General features: G+C 41.1%; 1 protein-coding gene across 2 annotated transcripts in view; it reads right to left on the reverse strand.

Moving 5' to 3' along the window:
* The window catches only part of KDM7A (lysine demethylase 7A), a 63,435-nt gene extending 41,124 nt beyond the window's left edge, over positions 1 to 22,311 (reverse strand). Inside the window, exon 1 of one of the 2 annotated variants that reach the window (XM_032106157.1) lies at positions 22,147 to 22,311. In XM_032106157.1, the coding sequence (XP_031962048.1) occupies positions 22,147 to 22,262 (116 nt within the window). In that variant the 5' untranslated portion in view covers positions 22,263 to 22,311. The remainder of the gene's footprint in view (positions 1 to 22,146) is intronic. The other variant, XM_032106156.1, reaches the window with a different exon arrangement.
* Between the last annotated feature and the right edge of the window lie 1,210 nt (positions 22,312 to 23,521).

A 23,521-nucleotide genomic window follows, 5' to 3' on the forward strand; every position in this document is an offset into this window, starting at 1 on the left:
TAAGAAAAAAAATCCAAAGCACTCTTGATCGAAGGCCTTATTTTCAGTGTTCTTAAGGGTGTAAGACTACTTGAAAAGCTGATTTATTAAAACAAGTAGTATATGTGCTCTACCATTATATAAGATTCCAAATGTAGAAGAGACTGATTACACAAATAGCACTATAAAAGTCAAGAAATGAGCAAGGTGTAGACACCCATTTTCCCAGTTTAATTCCTAGATTAAACCAGGAAGATATTCCTATTAGGAAAATTCTGAGATTTCCTGTATACAACATACTGAAAATAAAACCTTGAAAATTGAGAGATGTAAGCAATTCTCAGTGATCTAATAAAAGGACAGCAGAAAACAGACGAATCACCATCAATAGGGAAAAGAGCTAATTTGTCAAGAAGATGGGCTGTATATGGGACATCATCCTCTTGGCTTCCCTCTTCTGTTCCTTCCCCCTACTGCTTCAGTTCCATAAGGTCCTTTCCCACCTCTTTCAGGAGCATGTGCAAAACAATCTTACAGGCTCATCTTTCTAGATGCACTTGGACTTTTCAGGCAGTCTCCTACAATAGCTTCTGCTTCTCTCCAAACCAGCACGACACTTTGCACCTGTAAGCTTCACCTAGCAGATGACTAAACAGCACAGGACATCACAGGCATGTCTAGCACTAGTTCTTCAACAGATATTGTTGGATACATATTATTTTACAATTAGATATTGATTTACAGCTCAAAACTGAGCCAGTTTTTTAAAGTCTCTTATTTATTATTGGGACACATGAAGTTCAGGCCCCAAGATCTCTTGGTTTTCCACAGTCTGACCTGAACAGTCTGACATTTTTTGTGGTCATTGTGCAGCAAAAATGCAGGTATGGGGCTCTTGCTAGTATGTTTAGTTAAGCACAAAACCTGGCATCTTTTCCAAGCTATAAAATTACTAAAAATTATGTTTTCCAAGATCCCCTTATATTCTCCCTGAATAAACACTATGGACAACCTTTTTCTTTCTCTACCATCCTGTTTCTGAGCAAGAACTCAGCACGTCCTCTTCACGTCCACCCTTGCATCAGCACCCACAACCTTTCCCTGATATGCCTCAGTGAGCACTGCAGGCTTTATCTGTAAAAGGAGGAAAAAAGCACAGGTCTTGACATCCAGTAGGAAGAAAACAAATCAACAAAAATCCTGGAAGAGTGGAAAAAGACTAAGGGTATTAAAGCATGTTCCCTGTTACCAAGAAGGCAGGGCTATAGACAATTACTAGGGGTATAAGCATGTTTCCTATTATCTGACAGAGCAGATCGCCAAAATGCTTTCTCAATTTCCAGTCATCCACAGAACAGCCAAGAAGATATATAGATAGTGAGTCTCTGCTGTGTCTTAACAGTGATGAGGAAAGGAACAAGGCAATTCTGGAGGTAGCAAAGATTCATTAGTACCAGCACAGCCTTAATTGTCAAAAAATCTGAAGTCACTACCGCAGGGTACAGCTTCTCATAGCATTAAACTGAACATAGCTGTCACCGCTAAAAAAAAGGTCCCACCCTCCTTTCTCCAACTGCCTGACCATGGGCTTCCATTGTTTCTCTCCCCAAATCCAAACCATCAGGCAGCCACATGACAAGTCAGTTCAATAAGCTGATCCGAAAGACAAAAACCGCCACTCAACTCACTTTTTCAAATAGGTTTTAGAAACCTTAACAGTAAGATTCCTAGAAATAAAAAATAAAATGGTGCATGTTACCCTTATATGTATATATAACTTATATGTATATTTAACAAATAGATAACAACGCTATTTTCAAGAAGACAGATGAAAGAAAATATTCTGTTACTTCATCTCTATTTTGTCTTTCTAAAAATGATTGCTAAATAGGAAGGAGATGACTGTTCAGCAATCTTATGCTGATAATATACCTTTTACTATCAGGCCTTCATATTGAATTTCAAATCACCAGGGATGAGAGCTATTTCTATTAATATACTGAGCAAATAACTCTAAGTAGTAGGCAAGCATTATAGCAAACTTTTCATTTTATCTGTAACAAGGTCTGCAGTCGCTACTTTCAGTCCTAATCTGAGCGTAACAAACCCAAAAAAAACGATCATAATTCTTGCCAAAATTAATTAGTGAGCTTGCAAGTTATGCAAATAACAGCTTCTCCTACTCCATCCCAAGAATGCAAAGAAAAGTATGGGGTAGGAAGTCTGTCTGGCAGATTTTAAGGAATTCTGGTTAGTCATTTAATTTAAGCCTATGCTCTCCAAGCAGGAAAGAGATGCCAAGTAGACAGTATTTACAGGTCAAAACAATGGAAGCACTAAAGATGTCACTGCCACAACCAAACAGCCACATCTGCCACTTGTTACAGGACAATAATAAAATACTTAATTAGGAATAGAAAGACAAAGTCAGCGTGATAATACTATTGATAGACTCCGTACCATCCCACAGCACAAAAACAGATTAAAGAATGAAGTTCATTTGAAGAAGAATTTAAAATTTAAAATAAATGTAGTGAGCTTTAAAAACCTGGACCTTAAGCTAGACAGATTTCCCCTCCAGCCCCACTCTTCAAAATGCATGCAGTTACACCAAAGAAAACAAAACAGACCAAAAGAAACCACAAAGCAACGTGAGAAAGCTGGTGTTTCCTTCCACTATCTCTTCATCTTACCATGATAAGCATGGTAACAGTTTCGGAATCACGATAAGCTTACAAGGATTTACTTCTGAAATGAAATAATTTTTGAAAAGTGACCAACTTCTATACACTAGATATAGAATTGCTACCTTAAATTACCAAAAAGAATACTCAGCATAAAAATATTAAGAGGTTTTACTTTTGCCATATTCACTTTGCAAAACAAAATACCTTTTAAAAGGGAGCAACTGATATAAATACAACCCAAAGAACATGCATAACTACACTTAAAAATTATTTTTAAAATAGCAGTTATTCTGTTTTTCTATCTGTAGCAAACATTCCCCTCTCTCAAAATTACCAATTTTCTCCAGAATAAAAACCAAAAACATTTTTTAGATATGTACAGGATATATGCATGTTGGCCCAGCAGCTTACCTAGCTTTAGCACATATTCACTCAAACACATTCCACCAACCAAGTTCTTAAGGACAGAAAAATGACATGTAAAGCCAACTCTCAAAAACACCTAAAGATATACTAACTTATTAAACATTGCATCATCCTTCAACACAGATAAGAATCCCAAGAACAACAATGCTGCATGCCATAATATACATAAAACTCTGACCTTTGATTGCTCAGACACATCTGTTCTGGTACTTCCAAAGTCCTAAGAGGCCTTGGTCTACTTATGATTAACCACCAAATTGCACATTAAAAACACTGATGTTCATTACATAGGTTTAGACTTCCCTACTGTAATTCAACCCTACTGCTTTTAAATTATGTAATATTTCTCTGAAATGAGGTATTGCAATAACCCAAACATGCAGACAGGTATATGATCTATTTTGAATTCCAAAGGGCCTTCCAAAGTTTCAGACTTCCTGCACCTCCTGAGATAAAATTTGAAGTTTGATAGCAATTCTAGTGTTGTCCTTTCGGAAAACACTTTTAATGGCAGTACTCTTGCACATTTTTCCATTGAGAAAGAAAATCAGTATACATAATTTCTTTCTCAAGTAACAGTGCTTTTCACTCCCTCAAAGCACAGAGGTTCAAATAAATAAAATCAGTATATGACATCTTGTCAAAGAAAGCCTAATTCTAAGGAATGGTTTCTGAAAGTAGAAACCTAATAGGAAAATTATGGTCAATGGAACAAAGCTATCAAGTTACAAAATGAAATAGATTCAGTCACAAATACAACAAACTTTCTACTTGCATTGAGAAAGTAGCCACATAGTCAACATAATCATCATGTTACCTAAAAGCTCAAGGAAAAAATAGTGATGTACATTATGTGTAAACTGACTCTTCCATTCCATAATATCAGTCCAGTCTGAAAACAAACTGGTATGTTTTTGAAACCCAACACAATTTTTTCCAAGATCTGGATTTTAAGTACAGTAAGTTTAATTTATTGAAATTGTTAGAATGAAGGTAGGAGAGAAGGTCATTACTTTTAGAAAATACTTTGACAACTGAGTATTTGGCATAATCAACATGTTCTTATCTCTAATCACTGGTGAAAAGATTGTGTGGAAAGCTGATTTTCTACACAAGCATTTCATATAACTACTAGGAATTTAGGCAGAATGAAGTCAAATGACTGTTCAAACTGAAGTGAAAGAATTAAATGCTCAGAAAATCCAAACAGCTTTATGTGCAAAAATATACAGTGAGATCAAACAACATTTTCACTACAATGTAAGACTTCTAGGAAGAGACATGCAGTCCAGGTTAACCCATAGTGGCAGCAACCATCATGCATTATGTGTAGCAGTTTATGAGAAGTTACTTTTCCTAATGACAATTTACTGATTGAGCCAAGTTAACATTACTGAAGTGCTTTTGATGTGTTCCTTCTGCTTAGTATCGTCTATTAAGCACATAGCAAATTTCTTCGTCCTTCCTATGCCAAAGGAGATTTCTACTTATTCTTCCCAGCCAGACTGATTGCATCAAGCTGATTTAAAAGAGTATTTACAATTAATTTTGTTCCTGTCCTTTTAAAATCACTCTTTTACAAAAATGAAGGTCCGAATGAACCTGAACATTTTCGTCTGAATCTTTTAGTGTAGATTTTGGCAAAATAAGCTGCCTCAAGACAATCAAATAAATAACATATAAAAAAACTACAGCAGACCTCAAAACTAAACAGCTTGTCAGTGAGAGCAGAGAAGAAAAAAAAAAAGTATTTTAAAAGCAGCTGTGATAGCTGAAGGCCTTATTTCAGTATGAAACCATTGAGAGAAACAAGGATGATACCAGCAAGTGAATCATGACACAAGATTTCTAGGAAAGAAAGAAAAATGTACATTGGTCTGACATGAAGAAATTCTTTTTAGCACTTTAAAACCAGCAATCTGTGTAAACCTTCACATATGAAGCAAAGCACACTGCTAAGGAATTCAGAAAGATTCTCTATAGCAGTTCAGACTCCTCTTTCTCCATTGATTTTCCCAGTGTGGCCAGACTTGACACCCCAAAGAGAAGGAGGAACAATAGTCCAATCTGACTTCAGGCACTGTGTCTTAGTGAAGTTGCAACTGCTTTAAGCCTGTTGAAATAAATGAGAACTATCCTGTTCTTCCCACAATTGATGCAGGAAAAAGGATTAACATTGGATTTCAATTAATTCTAGGAACACTGGAGTCCCAATTTATCTGACCACAGCCAACATGAATTTCAGTTCTGGTTATAAGGCACAGTCTAGAACAGCACTATTAAGTAGTATGGGCCCTGAACAAAGAGAAGAAAACACATTAGTTATTTAAGACAGAGAATAACTTCTTCTGTATACACTAATGACAAAAGTTTTATAGGTGATTAAGAAAGTTCTTCAATGATGTATTTTTATCTCTTCCTCAAGACTCCAAGTCAACAGTTAACTTCTTCCCCCCTAAGATAAAACAGAATCTAGTAAACCGCCCTGACACATAACTGCATCTTATTTAGGTAATTTGCCTTATTTCAATTCCCAGACAGGGTTATTCTAATTGTGCTTATAAATAAGAAAAAAAAAAAAATCCCAAACTTACAACAAGCGAAAATTAAGTACTTTAAAATAATACCTTCAAACCAGAGGGTTTAAAGGCAGAACTGACACTCTTGTCTTGATTCTATAAAAACAAAAAAACCAAACAACAGAAACAACAAAAAAACAACCCCAGCACCACACTACAAAATCTTCAACCATTTAAAACAGCCTCCATACCCATCTTGAAACAGACATCTTAATTGAGTGCCTCTGTGTGTGGTTGTATTCTACCCAAGAACAAACTACTACTAAAATTGCTACCATTATTTCCCCAGCAGAAAAAAAGGAAGAAATATCCTAAGCTCTACAGAGATAACAAAAGGCTGGAAAAGGGAAGTCAGTATACAGGTTAATTAAACATTCACTCATTCAGGAATGAAGCAACTACGACAACTTAACACAGCAAATTAAAGCTGCTTATTACATGTCCTTAATTATATATATATACATACATATATATATATATAAAATGGAATCACCACCTCTAAGTGTTCAAAAACCATGTGGATATAGTGCTTGGGGACATGGATTAGTGGTGAACATGACAGTGTTAGTTTAATGGTTAGACTCAGATAATCTTACGAGATCTTTTCTGACCATAGCGATTCTATGATATACAGTCTACACATATTTGCCTGCCTCAACTTTTAGGTTCTTAGCTTTTTGTCCTAATCTTCCTCAGCTCCAACTTCCACACAGACTCCTGTCAATTCTCAATAGCCATCTTAATGGAATACTGCGTATTATACGGTTTTAAGATCTACTCGCATCCCAACCAAGTCTTTTGACTGCAAACAACAGGAATTTCAGTTCCATTTCCAGAGCAGTTTCCTATTAGGTAGAGCAAGGACCTTTTATACACAGAACAGACATATTAGTTACTTGTTTCAAAGAGAGAAGGCGTTGGAAAGGAAGGAAAAAAGACTGAAATTAATGGAATTATAAACACACACCCTATGAAGAGAAACTGAGGTTCAATCCAAAATGACAAACAAATCTTAGGAAGCAATTACATGACATAGCTTGCATTGATTCAACGGCTTGCAGCCACTGGAAGAGGCAGGTTATTCATTCCCTTCCAAGAAAGCACTCCCACTCCCCTTCCCTGCAGCAGCCCTGGTACTTGCCTGGTTACAAGGCAACCTGTTTTTATTCACTAATCTGACAGAAACTAACCTAGCCAGGCTTTTGCCTGTTTATCAAGTCAGATTACAGCACAGCTGGGCCGCTGTCAGAGGCAATCTATGAGAGAGGGAAGAGGACTATGTAATTCGGAGAGAGGGATACAGGAAGCAGGACTTGCCCCTGGTCAGACCCACAGCTGGGACTTCATTATTCACTAAGACTCAGAACTACTGTGGCCTAACAGATAAACTGCCAACACCTTACCAGTTAAACTGCAGGGAACATCCCTGCCTGCACCTGAAAAACCTCCTTGACTTCAACCACATACCCCACACAACATCAAGAGAGGCACTACCAAGTCCAAGAGATGGACGCATTGGCACTAAATGTCATATGTGAACCAAGGGTTTCTTAGACAGCACAGCATAAAGACGGTCTTAGTCTGACTTCTTTTAGGCATCCCAGTCCTGCTCTGATGAAGTGTCTAATCAGACCCCTGAGACCAATTATCTGTAGCTCCAGCTACAGGAGTAGCTGAGGCAAGTTCTGGGCAGGTGTATGACATTATGCTACTACCAATATAGTATTTGCCTACAAAACACTCTTTCCAGTAATACATTGAAGTACAACAGTAACTATAAAACAAGTAATCCAAACAGTTTGGAAGCTACACTTCTAAACCACATCAAACAGTTTTCCATAAAGCAGAAGAAGATCAAAAGCACAAACTTTCAGCTAAATTCCCACCTTCTAATTTGAGAGATGCATGAGGACCACTCTGAAGTGGGAAGATACCTGTGTTTTTTAGAGAGTGATCACAACAAAATCTCACTAATGGTTCTTGCATACTCACAGCACTTGCTAAATTCCATAATTACCTACATCAAAGTCTCACAAAAAAACATTTATTATATTATTTTTATGTAACAATTGTCTCTAACATTAATATTAGTTCAACCACCTCTTTTAGGCAATCTGCACTCTAAGCATTTTTAAATTCATTTGGAAATTTTTTGGTATGTCTTCAGCAGTTCCATCTCCTTCTTGACAGCTAGAAGTGTTGAATGTTCCTCATCTACAAAGTGCACGGACTGCAGACTCCTACAGAGAGAGTACGAGCTGGTTATTCCGGTTGTCTAATAAAGATGAGTTGTTTAGAAAGATCATGTTGCCTAATAAAGATGAGCTGTTTAAAAAGATTGTGAAGCCTGACAAGTACTATCAGCACTGTTATTTTATGCAATACACAGTCTGCAAAGCTTATGACATCCTGAGTAACACTGTCAGTAGACACCATCAGATCTGTCTTGTTCTCAAGTATCTCAAGTGATAAAAAAGGATTTGGAGTCGAACAACAACAAACCCACAATGACTTCCTGGCCTGAGGGGCAATCATTAGGACACTAATGATTGTTTTTAAACTGTGCCACTTCAATTGAAAAATGATGTCAGGAATGATTTGAAAATAGGACTTTTTTGCTAACAACATTAGGAGATACAGTTTTCTGTCTCCCACATTCTAGCACCAGCAACCAGTATTAGCACAACTTAAAACTCCACTGCTGCAAATCCCTTATTCTTGGGTTACTGTATGTCTGCTTTCTGCTTTTACAGACTGCAGCAACAGCAAACTTGGCTTCAGCCTGCTTTACACACCTTTTAATTGGCTCCTTACACCAAAAACACTTTACCCCCTAACTGGGTTAAAAAATTCTTACCCAGATTGGTTTAAAGACCTCCTGGAGCCTTCTACTAAGTAGTCTGAACAGTCACAGTAGCATTCAGAGACCCGGCAGCAGTACCTGAAATAAAGCTTTTACTGGCTTCAAAATTAAACTCATGAAATAGTTCTCCTTTAAGAAAAATAAAAAATGAAAAATAAAAATCAAGGACATTTTCCAACTCATCTGCTCCTCAACTGAGTAACTCTTCCTCCAGCCTGCAATATTTTTCAGACACTGCTAGAACTTTTTAGCAAGCTTTTTTATTAAGCTGAATAATTTCTGCATCTTCTGATCACAACACAAAAATACGATGGCTCCTATAGCTTTGAAATACCTTACTTGTAAAAGGCAAATAGATTTGCAGTCAATAGCAAGTAGAGACAGATGCTTCATTTCTGAAGAAATCTGAGAGCAAACTGGCTCATCTCTAGCTCACCATGCTCGTTTCAAAAGCAGATGGAGTATCTGATTACATTAACTTCTATTTAAGCTATGATACAAGCAAACTGTTTCAGATACACAGATAATGAGTCTAAATATCAGATGTTACATTGGCTGGCTGGCAGAGCAGTAAGCAGAAAAAGCTCCTTCAATCAACTAGATAATGCCTATAATTTGGAGATCTTTATTGGATTCTCAGCTGCTTATAGAGGACCAGAGGGGCATGCTGGTCAAAACTGCACCCGTGCAATCCTAACATATCAAGAAGTTACTTTTACACATTATTCTAGCTACAGAAATCTAACTGTTCAATCCTCTTCAGATGGAATTAATGAAGCACAGTAATTTCCAGACCATGTGGAAACTTCAAATAGTGAAGAACAAAGCTAAATAGAGTTTGGGGATTGCATTACATCAGCACTGAATTCTATCTGCATCCATTATTTTTATTCTGGATATAATTTGACATACTGATTTTAATCTAAAATTCTTATGAGTTCAGATCCAGGTTACCAAAACCATTTTTGCTCTATCATATGCTATTTAGAGTCCTCTGAAGTACTTGCAAAAGCACAAATCCACATGTTTTAGTCTAAATTTTATACACAAACACTTTTAGAGGTAACCTTGACTTCACAGTCTGTGCTACTCAGCTCCAGTGCTTTTATACGGGAAAAAGAAGATTTTATCCATATATCAGTATATGTGTAGTGTGCACATATGTAGCTCTTAAAATACCTTCCTCTTCATAGAGGACAAAATTCCCATGACTCAAACGAGAACGTTCAAAGAAATGCACAGGAAAAATATGAAACATGAAGCAGAGGACCTCTTGCAAAAGGTCTCCTGGAAATGAATACTGAATTACTGCTCCTGTAAAAATTACAGGAGACATTATGGTTTACTTATTGTGAAAAACACAAAATTAATTCTTTGGGAGAAAATTTCCAACCTTATCAATATGTGTAACTATCAATGTGTGAAAATTGCCCTGATGGAAGGGGAAAGGTAACAGACATTGCTCACTAATGCCCAACGACAGGACAAATGGCAACGGCCGCAGATCAAAGCACATGAAATCCATCTAAACAGGAGGGGGGAAAAAAAGAAATTGCAAGAACACAGAAGAAAAGATTCATCTACATATGGCTATTAGGGCAATATCCAGTTAAAGATGCTGGTCCCTAAAGCCTACTTAAATTCAGAAGAAGGCTAACCTCAGAAGTACCTACAGTCAGCTAGCACCTCAGCACTTCACTTGAAAATTCCAGAAGCACCCACTATTGTGCTCACCCTGTGCTCCCACCCAGCATGTGCCACTTTCCCTGGCATCTAAGCCAGGAGGCAGGCACAGCTGCCGGACTGTCGAAGTGCTGGGCACTAAAACATTGTTATGAAGGGAGAAGTTATTTTGTTTTTCCAACTGAGATGGCAGCAGTGCTTATTTAGGTTGTGAGAGGTCAAGCCCACACGTCTCAGGGGAATGTTCACCTCCAGCTCACTTTTTATGCAAAGATATCCTTTATCTCTCCCACTTAGGACTTCTTACTCTACAGAAAGGTATCCAAGAATTATGGGCCCAACACAGAATGTAACATGACCCGAACACAAGGGTCTGGTTAAAACTCTCAGACACTGATGAGATTATCTTAAGTTCTGGTCCCTGCTTCTGACATTAGTGAATAAATAGATAATGTGAGCATGAATTACAGCACAACCTTTTCCAAGTCTTAGGATATACTAATACTTTTTTTTAGTCTTCAGATTTAATAGCACTTCCTACAGGAATATAGTAGTCTATTCCCTAGACTACAAATGTACCTGTTTTTCTTTTAAAGAAGGCAGAACTGTCAATTTCTCTAAATATTTCAAGAGCTGGCAAGGACTTGAAATTTGCCTAAGATCTGCATCATACCTGCCAGACTTTTTGGAGTATAAGTAACACTTAACAGGTGTTGCTTTTCTGGCTTGAAAGTGATAATGATGTTTTGGTTTTCTTTACAACCTCCACTAATATTATGTGAGAGTGCCAAAGAGGTTTTTCTTTGATAATTAGCAAAAAGTAGTAAATACTTGACAGAAGAATAATCTTTTCCCAGAAGTGTTTCTTAGATAAAGATTTAGAGGTCAATGATCTCTAAAGAGCCTTTAATGAGTTTGACATATCACTGAATGTGAAGTATAAAGCTTTTCTCACAATTCAATTACAGAAGAAAAGTTTATTTATCAGGGTTTTCTTACATTACATAGCACTGGCTATGAAACTAACTAAAACTAGAAATACTTTTAAAAAAATAAATAAATCAAGCTATTTGAAGAATGAGAATTCCCCAACCTTACAATGTAATTTGTAGTACATCAATTTAAATACACCCAGAGTCAGCTTTCTTTAAAAAGGTATCTTTTTTCTTTTAGCAATTTAAGCCATAGAGTTACATAAGACAACCTCAAACTATGTATTTATCTTCAGAAAATGCAATAAATTAAATTGGACTTGGTGCAGCTGATTCAGGTTAGATTCCATTCAGAGAAAGATACTAGAAGTTACATTTCAAATTTAATTTAATGCTGATCATCGCTCCTTATGTTCTGCACACCACAAAGTAGCTTCCATCCAGTCAAAAACTCAACCATGCATTTGTATCAGCAAGTATCACCAAGCCCACTGGCTCCTTTAGGACTTGGATCTTCCTCACATCACTTCAGAGTGACTGGTCACTGCAACATTTATTTTATGCAACAGATACTTTAGCACAGAGGCTTTTTCCAGTCACAAATTAATGTTCAAACTAAAACTTCACACTCTTGCAGTACAAGTTAATATTCTCCACATATTCTTTGTTTTGATAACAGTTTTCTTCTGCATTGTCTTTACTTTCTTGATCTCTCTCCATCCAGCTTTTTGCCTACAAGGCTCTTCTATATGAGGCTGCTTACTCCCTTTGTAGATACCCCATGTGAACAGAAAAATCTTCTGATCTCAGTTCCAATTTTTCAGACACCTGAAAACCATACGTTCCATTCAGTTATTTTGTGTCTGGTACAGTTTTGAAAAGGAAGTATCTACTTTACTCCGATCCTCTTGGCATATAGTCAGTATGTTTCCAACAATGACCATTTAGAGATTTACAGTTTTTCTTCTAAACACATGGCAAGCACATTAAGGGATAGAGCACATTTCCTAACAAAAACCTTGTTCCAAAGTATCATGGTGCACAAGCTTCATAGAATGCTGATGAATTTCTCAGAGGCTCAGAGCAATGTGTATGTAGAAAGATGCTTGTCCAGCTTCCTCAGGTTGGCATAAGAAACAGAATTTTATTTTACTAGGTTAACCAACACATTTATATAAAACATTTATCTGCTACTTCTGTCTCCAAATTCCCTATTAGCAGTACAAGAAAAGAAAGGAAAAAGGAAAAACAACCACCCCAGAAAAAAAGAATATTCAAAGCATTTAATAATGTGTCATGAAAATCATGTTAGAGTTTAGTACTGTTGCCCTGGAATGGAAAATTGCAAATAGAGGTTTTACTGCTTCATCAGCGCTATGGTCCACCAGCAACTCCCCGAGAATTTTCCATGTAGTTTGCATTGAGAACTGCCATCGCATAGTGCAGGGACGCATTCACTTCCATTCTCTGCACACGTGTACCAAAAGCAGTAAGGAATGCACTGCAGTTCACTCTTAATCACACGGTGTAAATACACCATGCCTGTTTCATATAAGTGTAGTCCAGACAAACAAGATGTCTGCTCAAAATCATTTCGCTGATCATAATGAAAGGCTTAAGCTTTATTTTTCCCATGTTTTACCACTTTTTCATGATTTTGGCTCATTTCCTTGTCCCAGTACCCACATAACATCACTATTTTAGACATCAAAGAAAAAAGAGAATTAGACACAGTGCAACCCTATGAAAAACAAAGATTCAGCCAACTAGACAGAAGAACCGACATTCCTATGCTGGGGGGAAGAAAAAAGGCACAAGAGCACTAATGTGCAATAGGCAAACAGGATTGTACAGAAAACTCAGATCTATTCCTTAATGTAAGGAACTATCTTTGGGAAAAGACAACTTGTACACAAGGCATCTTTGCCAGAAGCAAGTAACAGCACCTGGCATTGAGAGGTTGAACACTGGTACCAGTGATACCTTCCTTTCATCTATATACAAGATTTTGTTCTTTCTTATAGTAATAAATCTATTCAGTATCAGAACTAGCTAGGAGTAAAAAGGTTTATTCTTCTCTAAAGTGGAGGGTTTGTGTTTGTTCATTAGACAGCAACTTTATTTCCACAGTCAAATAAGGACCAGGAAACAGAATGTACAGTATATTCTCACTGGCAATGCCAGCTGACACACCAATTCCAAAAACCAAAGGGAAACTGGAATCCACCCTTACCAGTAAAATACAAAGGTCAGGAGGTAACATTTGCAGAAGCACCTAAGAGTTGCACCTTTGCTTCTGCAAATTCTGATCTACTCAAATGATACTCCTAACCCCAGTTAATACCTAAATCCTTCAGTTTCATGATGCTTCAAGCACAAGCCAGCTGACCATGCTGGAAGTGTAAGTAAGGTACAGCCAAGGCATCTGCTTTCACTCAGTTCAATGTTAAATAAGCACTTTTCAGCAAGGACATCAGTCCAGTCACTCAATACTACAGCTGTCCCATTCGTTCTTAGCAAGAATAGGAACAGCATTCTAAATTACTTCTGTCATACTCATTCCATCAGAGCAGCACATTTTACTGCAGTGTTAGGAGATGCAAACGGATGCCCCGAGATGTCCTGACTTTAGTTCACACAGGAGAGCACAGCATCAGAGGCAGCAAGTTGCTGCTCACCTTTGCCTCACACTGATGTGTCCTCTGGGCAGACAAATACTGCAGTCAGAACTTAGCTTGAGATTTAAGAGACTACATGTGCACACCAGTTTTCTTGACGTGATTTTGGTCCTCTGTTACATAAGCAATAGAGCACAGAGAAATACCTAGGACAGAGTGGGCTTGAGGCTGTGATATGTCAGCACAGCACACCTTCATGAAATAAGGGACAGCACTATGCTGAGAGGCAGACTGGCAATGTTTGCCTGAGCACAGTGCCTCGTTAGCACAGCTACCTTGCTTTTGGTACTGCTCCTAGACTGCTCCGTACAGCACTCTGCACCTCAGACATGTGCCCAGCAGTACCCCCGAAAGCCCTATGGTGACTCCCAACACCTCATTTCTCTTGTTCTGCTTGTTCTTGACACCAAGTTTTGCAAGTCAACAGCATGATGTAATCCTTTAGTGAAAAGATCCAAATATTCCTGTTATTGAAACAAAACTAAAAATCAGTATGTTGAGCAAGACAACTAGAAGTTTTGTAAGTACTATTGGGTAATAAGACAGCAATTTCTTTGGCTGCTCTTCATTTATCTGATTTGGCCTCTGTTTATTGGCAGTCAAACATCAATATCCCAAAAGAAAAATGTCACCCTCTTTAGAAAATACCGCCTGATAAGTGGCAAGAATGACAGATCAGATGAATCCCATCTCTTCAATATCAAAGATTCCATTTCTCAGAGAGTCACCTTTCCTTGCACTCATTTTCATGAACAGTGCTTTAAGAGCCTTTAAGTGAATAAAGTATTAATGTAAATGGAACAAACACAATTAAATTTATGAAATTAATTTCTCACCCTAGCTGCAATATCAGCTGACAGTTTCAGATGAAAATAAATAGACTTTATACCACAATATATTAAAAATCTAGAACAATCATACTTACTCCAAATGGCTTTTAAGACAGAATAATGTGGGAGGGTTTAAAAAAAAAGCTTTCTTGCTTTTGTGGTGAACATCAGCATTTATGCCTGCCTGAGCAACAACGAACTCAGTATTTTCAAAAAGAAACACCAGTTTTGAAGTCTACTTTAGTTAATGCTGAAGTAATGGAGAAAACAGTATTAAATATTAATTCCATTCAAAAGCAGAATTGACCTGAGGAGGGTAACCAGCCACATAAATCCATATTACCACCACACAGCAGACATCTCAAGACAATTCATACTCCAGATTGTTAGTTCTGCGTATTCATGAGCTAATGTTATAATACATTAGAAAGGACCGAAAAAACGAAAAATAGCTTAGCTTTTTTAAAAGCTCTATATTTCACTAAAATATCTCTGATATGTTGATAATAAAGCAACAGCAATGCTGTTAATTGAATTTTCATACTTGAGCAATGAGACAAAGGTAAAATTTGAGCATGCTTATGGTTTTAAGTATGTGTATTGTACCTACGTAAATCTTTACTGATTACTGAGAGCTGTTTTGAGACAACGGTTTTTTATTTTACAGTGATGTAGGGAAAGTACAAATATTTACATGAAGAGTATTAGTTCATCTTCAACTTGTGCAAACTGTCATGTGAACAGAATGGAGACACTATATTGTTGCATGATCTTTCAAAAGATGACGCAGAAAGTGCACTGAAACTGCACCGATCATTAAAAAAATCTGCTAATGAATTTGAAAACTATCCACAAAAAGAAAAGCTAGAAACCACAAATGAAGAATGAAAACAAAATAATGTGATTTTTCCCACTGGCAGTTAACAGAGTAATACTCCACTCTGGCCATTTTACTGCCATTGTGTTGTTCTAAGAGAACTCATCATTATCAACAGATCAAGGTAAGTTTAAAGTAAAAATAATATATTTCACATTCTGCACTATAGCACCTAGTAGGTATATACAGAAGTTAAGTGTACCAAGCAGCAGTCACCCAACCAGACTCCTCTTACCTCTCTAGTTTTAGATACAAAAGTCACAAAACAGAGCCTTCTGAAAACATTTGAATTCTTCAGTCAAATCATTTATGTATTAAACATAACAAAGGGAAAGGAAGATACTGAAGTGCTACATGAGCATCAACAAATGACATTTTGAAATATAAAATCATCATAAATTAACTAGCTAATAAAAAATTCACTGTTAAATTACACAAATACTTACAGTGCTTTCATTTGCACAGTCAAGAATGGCCAAAACAAAAACAATTATACCAAAAATATAGGCTAACTATAATATTACAGAAAATTAGAGGTAGCATTTAAATTACTAAATCTGAACCTCTGTATCTTTTAACTAACACTGAAAAGGTAATAATTAATTTGTACTTTAGAAATTAGAACTATTACCATTTAATAACTGTTTAGAAACTCACTAGAATCTTGTTGGACTTCTAATTAAAAAAGCTGAATTGTGTACCATTCAGTTCTCTTACAGATCTTTATTGGACAGCATGTTTTTTTTCTTGTCCTAGTTACTATATCAGAAGGCATAGGCTAAAACATCTATGTTTCATTCCAGAACAAATGAAAAAAAAAGTACAAAATTACAGATCTCAAGGAAAGGAGTGTTAACTTTCAAAGTACACCTACTTCAAATAAAGCCAGTTCTTCAAGAAAACTATAAAGAGAAAAACTTGCACACAATTCTACATGTTTGAAACACAGTTTCAAAAACTGAAGCAATTTGAATACTTGCAACTAACTCTTCAGTGCTTATTATGGTAGAACACATCTAACTTTAATATATATTAATAAGTCTTCCCACTTCACAGATGGGAACCAAGAGGAAAAAAATGGTTTGTCCAAATGATGAATATAAAAGGATTGGAAACAGACACCCAGTTACACAAGTGCTTGTCTAGCATCCTCATTATAACTAGTTTCATTTCAGTTTAACTAAAACTGTTTCAGATTTTGTATTGTTAGAAGAGCTTGAAGTCACTTCCAGTTACTTAATTCTTTGGCAGAGGGTACACAGCTTATTTGACTGAAGTTGAGGCTTCCATCTTCTGAGGAAACATGGCTAAGCCAAGGAAAAGTAAGATTAAACACATTAGCTTTCCCTTGGTCTAAAACACTTCCCTAAGATACACCAAATTGCCACATGAAGAATTTAAGGCTTATACATCACAAAAGCCAGAAAGTCAAGCTTGAGAGTTCTCTGGTGCCAGACCAAAGCCCTATTGACCAGACAAAGATTTGTTGATTCAGTTCAAGCCCCTGAATGTGTCAACTACAAGGCCTTAGTTTTCTGTAAAGAGGTCTGCACCAGAAAACACTTGTAAAGGTCTCTCTGCAATCTCCACATTCCCTGACATAAGCATCACCATTGCCTTGTTCTCCAACTCCAAGACAGACACAAGAGCTTCACCTACCCCTGCAAACTGATGATGTTCTGGGGTTGTGCTCCTGCAGCTGCACTGGAAATGCCTTGATTCCCTTGGACCCCACTAGCTGAGCAACTGGGTCTGGGCAGAATCACACATGGTGACTGAGACACAAAAACAAGGCTCTACAAAACTGGGTGAGCTATCAATCCCAAGTGGGCAGTGGGAAAGAAAAATGAGCAACTCTTCTGTCTTCTCCCAGCAGTATCATCTCCAACAACACATTCCTCCAAGTGTTTTGCAACACTCTTGGACTCATCCTAGCCTTTGACGAGCCCACTCAGCTCAGTAACCCAACAAAAAGCTAACCCTGAAAGAGAATGAGTTCTGTCAGTTTTCTGAGCAGAGTTGATTTACCAATCAGGCAAGCACTGAACCAGCAAAAGAGGAATTATAGTAGCATGCAGCCAGGAGCAGGACAGCCTCTTTCAGCAGCAAAGAGTTGGCGAAGCCCATCGTGCAGAACCTCATGTATAAAGCTCCAAAACAAAAAGCCAATTCGGGAAAAGTAGTCACTATAGCACATGCATTGCCTTCTTAAGGAAAAAGCCTGCCTTCAGAGCACAAATCAGTGCGTACTGAGAGACCTGTACCACATAACCTAACAGCTGTAAGAGGGAAACCTTGATTTTACATCGAGAAACCTTGATTTTACATCGAGATCATATTAAGGAGCGGGTGAGAAGTTTTGTGTTTCTTCAGACACCAAAGACAGGTTTAAATCTATACAATATCAGAAAAAATATGTTCTACGTGAACTTTGCTCAGATGTGACTTTGGCATTGAATTTTTCCTCCATTTGAGGAAAAAAGGCCTCAAGGCATCTGCAGTTTAAATGATAATCTTCAAACAGTACACGAATTACCTTTCTTTTCAAATGATGTTATTAAATGTTTTCTAATAATGACAAAGCTGTAAAAAACATCAAACACCTAATGGCAAAATACCATCAACGAACTGCTCTAGGAAAGGGAAAAGCTGATTCTTTCAAGACTATACAAAATACAGAATTAATCCTGAGAACAAGAGCTATCAATTTAAAAACAATTCCATATAAATTTAATCAATCTGACTTTGCTCTGCAACAGAAGCATGTACATACATACAGATTAGTGCTGTATTTCCCTTACTGCACTCTAAGCTGCTGAAATTAAATATTTATTTCTGTAAATATAAAAAAAATTCTTGGTTTTGAGGGGGAAGACACCAAAGTTGACACCATTACAAAATTTTCAGGTGAAGTGCTAATTTTAAACAAGCAAAAAAAGGATGCTTTCCCTTTCTATGCCCCATTGCTCTAACTTTGAACAGTAAAACATTCTTTGAATAGTAAAATATTTCCTTTGTTTAAAAAAAAAAAAAAGACAAACATCTTTTTTAAATGCAAAAAAATACATTAGAAAGGTTGCAGGCATTTCAAAAGGCAAAGATCGTTACTGTAATTGACATGCACACATTTGATAACTTCTTAACCTATTCATCATGGAGGCAAGTTAGAAGTTCACTGTGTTTGCTGAGAAACAAAACATCCCCGGAAAAGTGCTACACAGAAGACTTTGTAGGGGCATCTGCATTTTTAACTCTCAGTTTACCTGACTGACTTCCGCACACTCCTTTTCAACTAGTATGGTACCTGTGCAGCTTTACATACCCAACCTCCTCAAAAGGCCAATTCTACAGTACTTTACTCCTGAAACATTACAGACAACATTACACTGTGCAGACAAAACCTGAATTATATGCTTAAATTTCAGTTTGTTCTGACCTGTCTGAAATCTAGTCTACAGGAATAAGTCACATCTACGCAATGCATATTAATCGAGTCAAGTACACGTATCATGGACGGAAAAAAGGACAAAAATTTCAAAGCTGACAATAGGATTTCTACAAATTTCACAAATATATTTCAAGAACAGAGCTGACTTTAAGATCAGTTTAAAAAAAGATATGTAACTTATGCACAGAATACATCACAGCAAAAAACACATACAAGAAAAGATGACAGCATGTAGTTAACCTAATAACTGAGGCGAAGCATCAAAAAACGAAGGAAGGCAGAGACAGCATGAGAAGTATCATAGAATGATACATATCATTTGAAGATGAAACCAAGAAATTAAAGCGGTTTCAAGAGCTACGGAACAGATCCAAGAAAAAGTTGCGCACACAGAGCAGTATAAAGGACTTTTTATGCTGCATTCTAGCTAGAGTACATTCTAGACAAGCCAGAAAGCGGGAATCAGCTTAATGTGACATTTTTATTTAAAGCAGAGAAAAAGATGGGGAAAACACAAAAATTATCTAAAATATAAATGGATTTGCCCATCTGAAAGCTTTGACAGCCTGTCACATCTAAAGCTCCGTTAGTCTCTGCTCTCTTGCAAGCCGTTCAGGAAGGCGACGAAGCCTCAAACAGTGCGCAGGCACCCGTGTTACGCTCTTTTGTTCACAAGGGGTAATTACACCAGACTGTGGCTGGATGTTAGGCCCACTCAGAGTAACTGAAACCCACAATGCAGGTTCACAGCCTTGCCAGGCACAACAAAACATTTGCTTTAACACAAATATTTGCCAGAAGCAATAAAATGCGTATTTCATAGTACTAATACATTGATAACAGCAAACCAAAGTACAAATCATTTGAAGACAGAAAGCACATGAAGAACGCAGAGAAAAAAAAATCACATAAAAATTTAAAGGGACTAAGTAACGATCTGCCAGAACAGACTTTGTACTGTCTCCACTGTACTGCTCAGGCACTCTCTTGACTGTACACAGGAAGGCAGCAAAGAGTCCGCAATCCAATAATATGTGCTAGGTATCATGCTAGCACACCACAGTCTGGGTTCATATGTTTCTTAAGACAGAAGACACATCAGTCCCATTCCACAGGCCAGGGGAAAAAAAAGAAAAAATATAAAATCAAGAAAACAGGAAACTACAAAGTCCACCAAAAACTTCAAGATTTGAGAGTGTGTGTTTTCTTTTACAAGATATGTAACAGTCTTCAGACACTCTTAAAGCAAGGGGAAAGGCACTCCCAGAGCAGACCACAGCTGGCAGGGGGCAACGTGTCTCCCAAAAACCTGTTCCTTAGTCATGGGACTGGGTGAGCATGCAGCTAAATCCCAAAGCAGCATGGCTGTTGCCAGCTCTTCCTGGCCTGCTTGCTTATTTTCCACTCTTAGGGTTTCAGACTATCAAAGCAGTTCAGTGCTAGCAGGCTTTTTCTACCCATTACATGACAGAGCTCAATCACGGTAACCTGTGTGGAGCTTTTTGCAGATCAAGATCCAAGAAAGCTACCAAGTGGTCTGTCCCACCTTTGAATCAGGTAATGCTTTCCTCCTCATAACAATTTCAGAAATTTAATTCACCCATACCCCAGTAATACTGATGCACAAAGCTGGCATTTAAGTTAAGCCTGCATGGAACCTGAGCAATTGCCAGGACATTCTGAAAGAGCAACTACACAAACGCAGAAAAAGACTTGGAAGAGAAAGAACCTGTAACTGTACAAACACCTTCAGGCAATGCCTGCACCTTTATTGCAGGCAGTGACCGAGTTCTGACAAACTTGTATTAAGCTGTTGTAACCCAAAAGAGCTGTTGTATGTCTTGCTCTAAACAACAGTACTGGCAAGAGTAGTAGCAGTCTAGTTAAAAATATTAATGAGAGGTTGTTTTTAAGGTACAACAATCCTGCTTTGCCAGTTTTTACTGTTTACAGAGCCCTTTTCACACTTTCTATTATACTGCAGTTCGAAGCCCATGGAGAAAGAACAAATCAACTCGACGTACACACGAGTAAACATCTGAAATGCTGGGAACCTTCCTTTCGTCCTAAAACGTGGTAAGAGAACACCCGTGTGTAACAATTACTGTTCAGCAGTACCCAGATACACAACCTACTTTTTGCCGGCGTTTGTCTTTTACCATTTGAGGGGAAGAAACAGGAAAATAAACGAAGAAAAAAGCAAACCCAAACAACCAGGACCCGCACCCGGCCCCCGCGGGCAGGGTCGGGGCGGCGCTGCGGGCCCTGGCCGGCAGGGGGCGCGGCGCGGGCGGCCGGCGCTGTTGTTGTCGCCGCTCGGGGTATTTAAACGCCGGGCTGTCAATCACGGGCGCCGCGCGCGCCCCGGCGCTCCCCGCACGGCGGGGGCGGCACCGAGCGGCCCCGCAACCCTGGCCCGGCCGAGCCGCTGCCGCCGCTGCCGCGGGCCCCCAACTTGCTCCTTTGTTTAACTGCCCGTGAATCCCCACCGCCGCCGCTTCCTGCCGCTCGCAGCGGCTGCCGACGGGCCTTTTATTATTCACACGCTCGGCTCGCAAATCACACGCGCGGCGGCGGCCGCTCGGGACCAGGCTGGAAACGTCAAAGCGGCGAGCGGTGCGGGGCGACCCTCTTTCTCCTCCTCTGCCGCCCCCCGAACAAAACGCACGGGCAGCCTGGAGCTCGCACCCGGCCGGGGACAACCCCAGCGCCCGCACTTCTCCGCTGGGAGACCGCCCTGTCCCGGGAGAGACCCCCCCGGGTCGCGGGGGGACACGCGACGCCTCCGCACAGTCGGCACAACTTCGGGGTGGCCCCGGCCCCGCCAGCCCCGCATCTGTTGCTCTTTCGTAACCGGCCCCCCCCGCCCGGCCGCCTGGCCCGGCCCGTCCGCCCCCTCGCAGCCGCGGACCCATGTGCCCGGGGACGACCGCCCCCGCCGGCGCCGGCACTGTCCCCGCCGGGAGCGGGGGGGAGGGGGGGGGGGGAGCCGGACGGGGCGAGCGCCCGCCGCTCCCCCCGTGCTGCCGCCGCGCAGCCATTGTCCCCCCCGGCGTGAGGGGAGAAGGTGACTGCCACCGCCTGTGCCCGGTGTCGCCCGGCCGCCCGCCCCGGCGGCTGCCCCGCCGCGCCGCCCGGCCCCGGCGCGGCTCGCGGCGCCTTACCTGCCGTGGAACCAGTCCTTGCAGATGTCGCACTCGATCATGAAGCGGCTCACGTCGTAGGGTTCGCGGCACACGCAGTACACTGGGGTCGCAGCGGCGGCCGTCGCTCCGGCCATCTTTAAAGAACTCCCTGACTGAGCCGCCCGCCCCGCTCCGCTCCTCCCCGTCCCGTCCCGTTCCCCCCCGCCCCGCTCCCTCCGCCGCGGCCGCGGCGGCGCCGCCAATAACAACAGCGCGCGTGCCGGCCCCGCACGCCGCGCGCGCCCCCCGCCGCCGGCAGGCACGCGCACGGGGCGGGCGGCACGGGAGCGAGCGGACAACAGCGCGCGGGGGCGCGCGCACGTGCGTCACCCGACCCCCGCGGAGGCGGGAGGAGGAGGAGGATGGGGACGGGGATGGGAGGGGGGCGGGGGGAAGGCCCGCCCCGGCCGCCCCGCCTGGCGACCGTCCCCGCCGCGCCTGCGCCCCGCAGAACACTCCGCGCCCCGCCCCGCGCCGCCCGAAGCGGCGGGGACTGAGCATGCGCGGCGAGGGTCGGGGGCGGAGCGATTCCCCGTCGAGCGCGCGGGGCGGGGTGGGGCGCGCACGTGCCGCCCCTCCCGGGAGGCGGGGCGGGGGGAGGCACGCGCTGGGCCCCCCCCCACCCCCCCGCGGTGTCACGCGGGGAGGGGGCGGGGCGGGGGTGCCGCGAGGACACGCGTGGAGGCGGGCGCGGGATGCGGCGCGCGCCGGCCCCCCCCCGTTATGTAACGAGCGCGGCGGCGGCGGCGGCGCTCGGGGCGGCCCGGCCTGCCCTGCCCTGCCCTGCCGTGTCCCGGCCCTGCCGTGTCCCGGCCCTGCCCTGCCCTGCCCTGCCCTGCCGTGTCCCGGCCCTGCCGTGTCCCGGCCGGACACCCCTCTGACGAGCCGGCGGAGTTCGCTCGGAGCAGGGGTCGCGCAGCGCCCGTGCTGCCACCTCTCGCCCCCTCGCCGCCGACCCTGGCCTCAGCCCGGCCGCTGGCGGGGACAGGCCGACCCTGCTCGGGGCACGGGGACCCACGCAGGTCTTCTCCGTCGGTTCCTGCTGAACTCCCCTTATGTGGTCCAGCAATTGAAGACCCAGCCACGGGGCACAGACAATCAATGACGTAGCATTCGTTTGCTGCACTTTCTGGAAAATGTTTTCTCAAAGCCATCAGGCACAAAGCGAATTCCATACACGGAAGGCTGGGGGACGTGCAGTGGTGCTTTCTGTCGGAGCGACATCTGATTTTAGGAAGCCTGGACAAGCCAGTGTTTCCATGCTGCTCAACTCGGTGTTGCAATGGTTTATTTCTTGTCAAGTTCTCTGCCTACGTGTGAATCACTGTTCCACTCCATGCTATCACCCTTTCTT

This window comes from Corvus moneduloides, chromosome 4, assembly GCF_009650955.1.
Source record: "Corvus moneduloides isolate bCorMon1 chromosome 4, bCorMon1.pri, whole genome shotgun sequence".
NCBI lineage: Eukaryota > Metazoa > Chordata > Aves > Passeriformes > Corvidae > Corvus > Corvus moneduloides.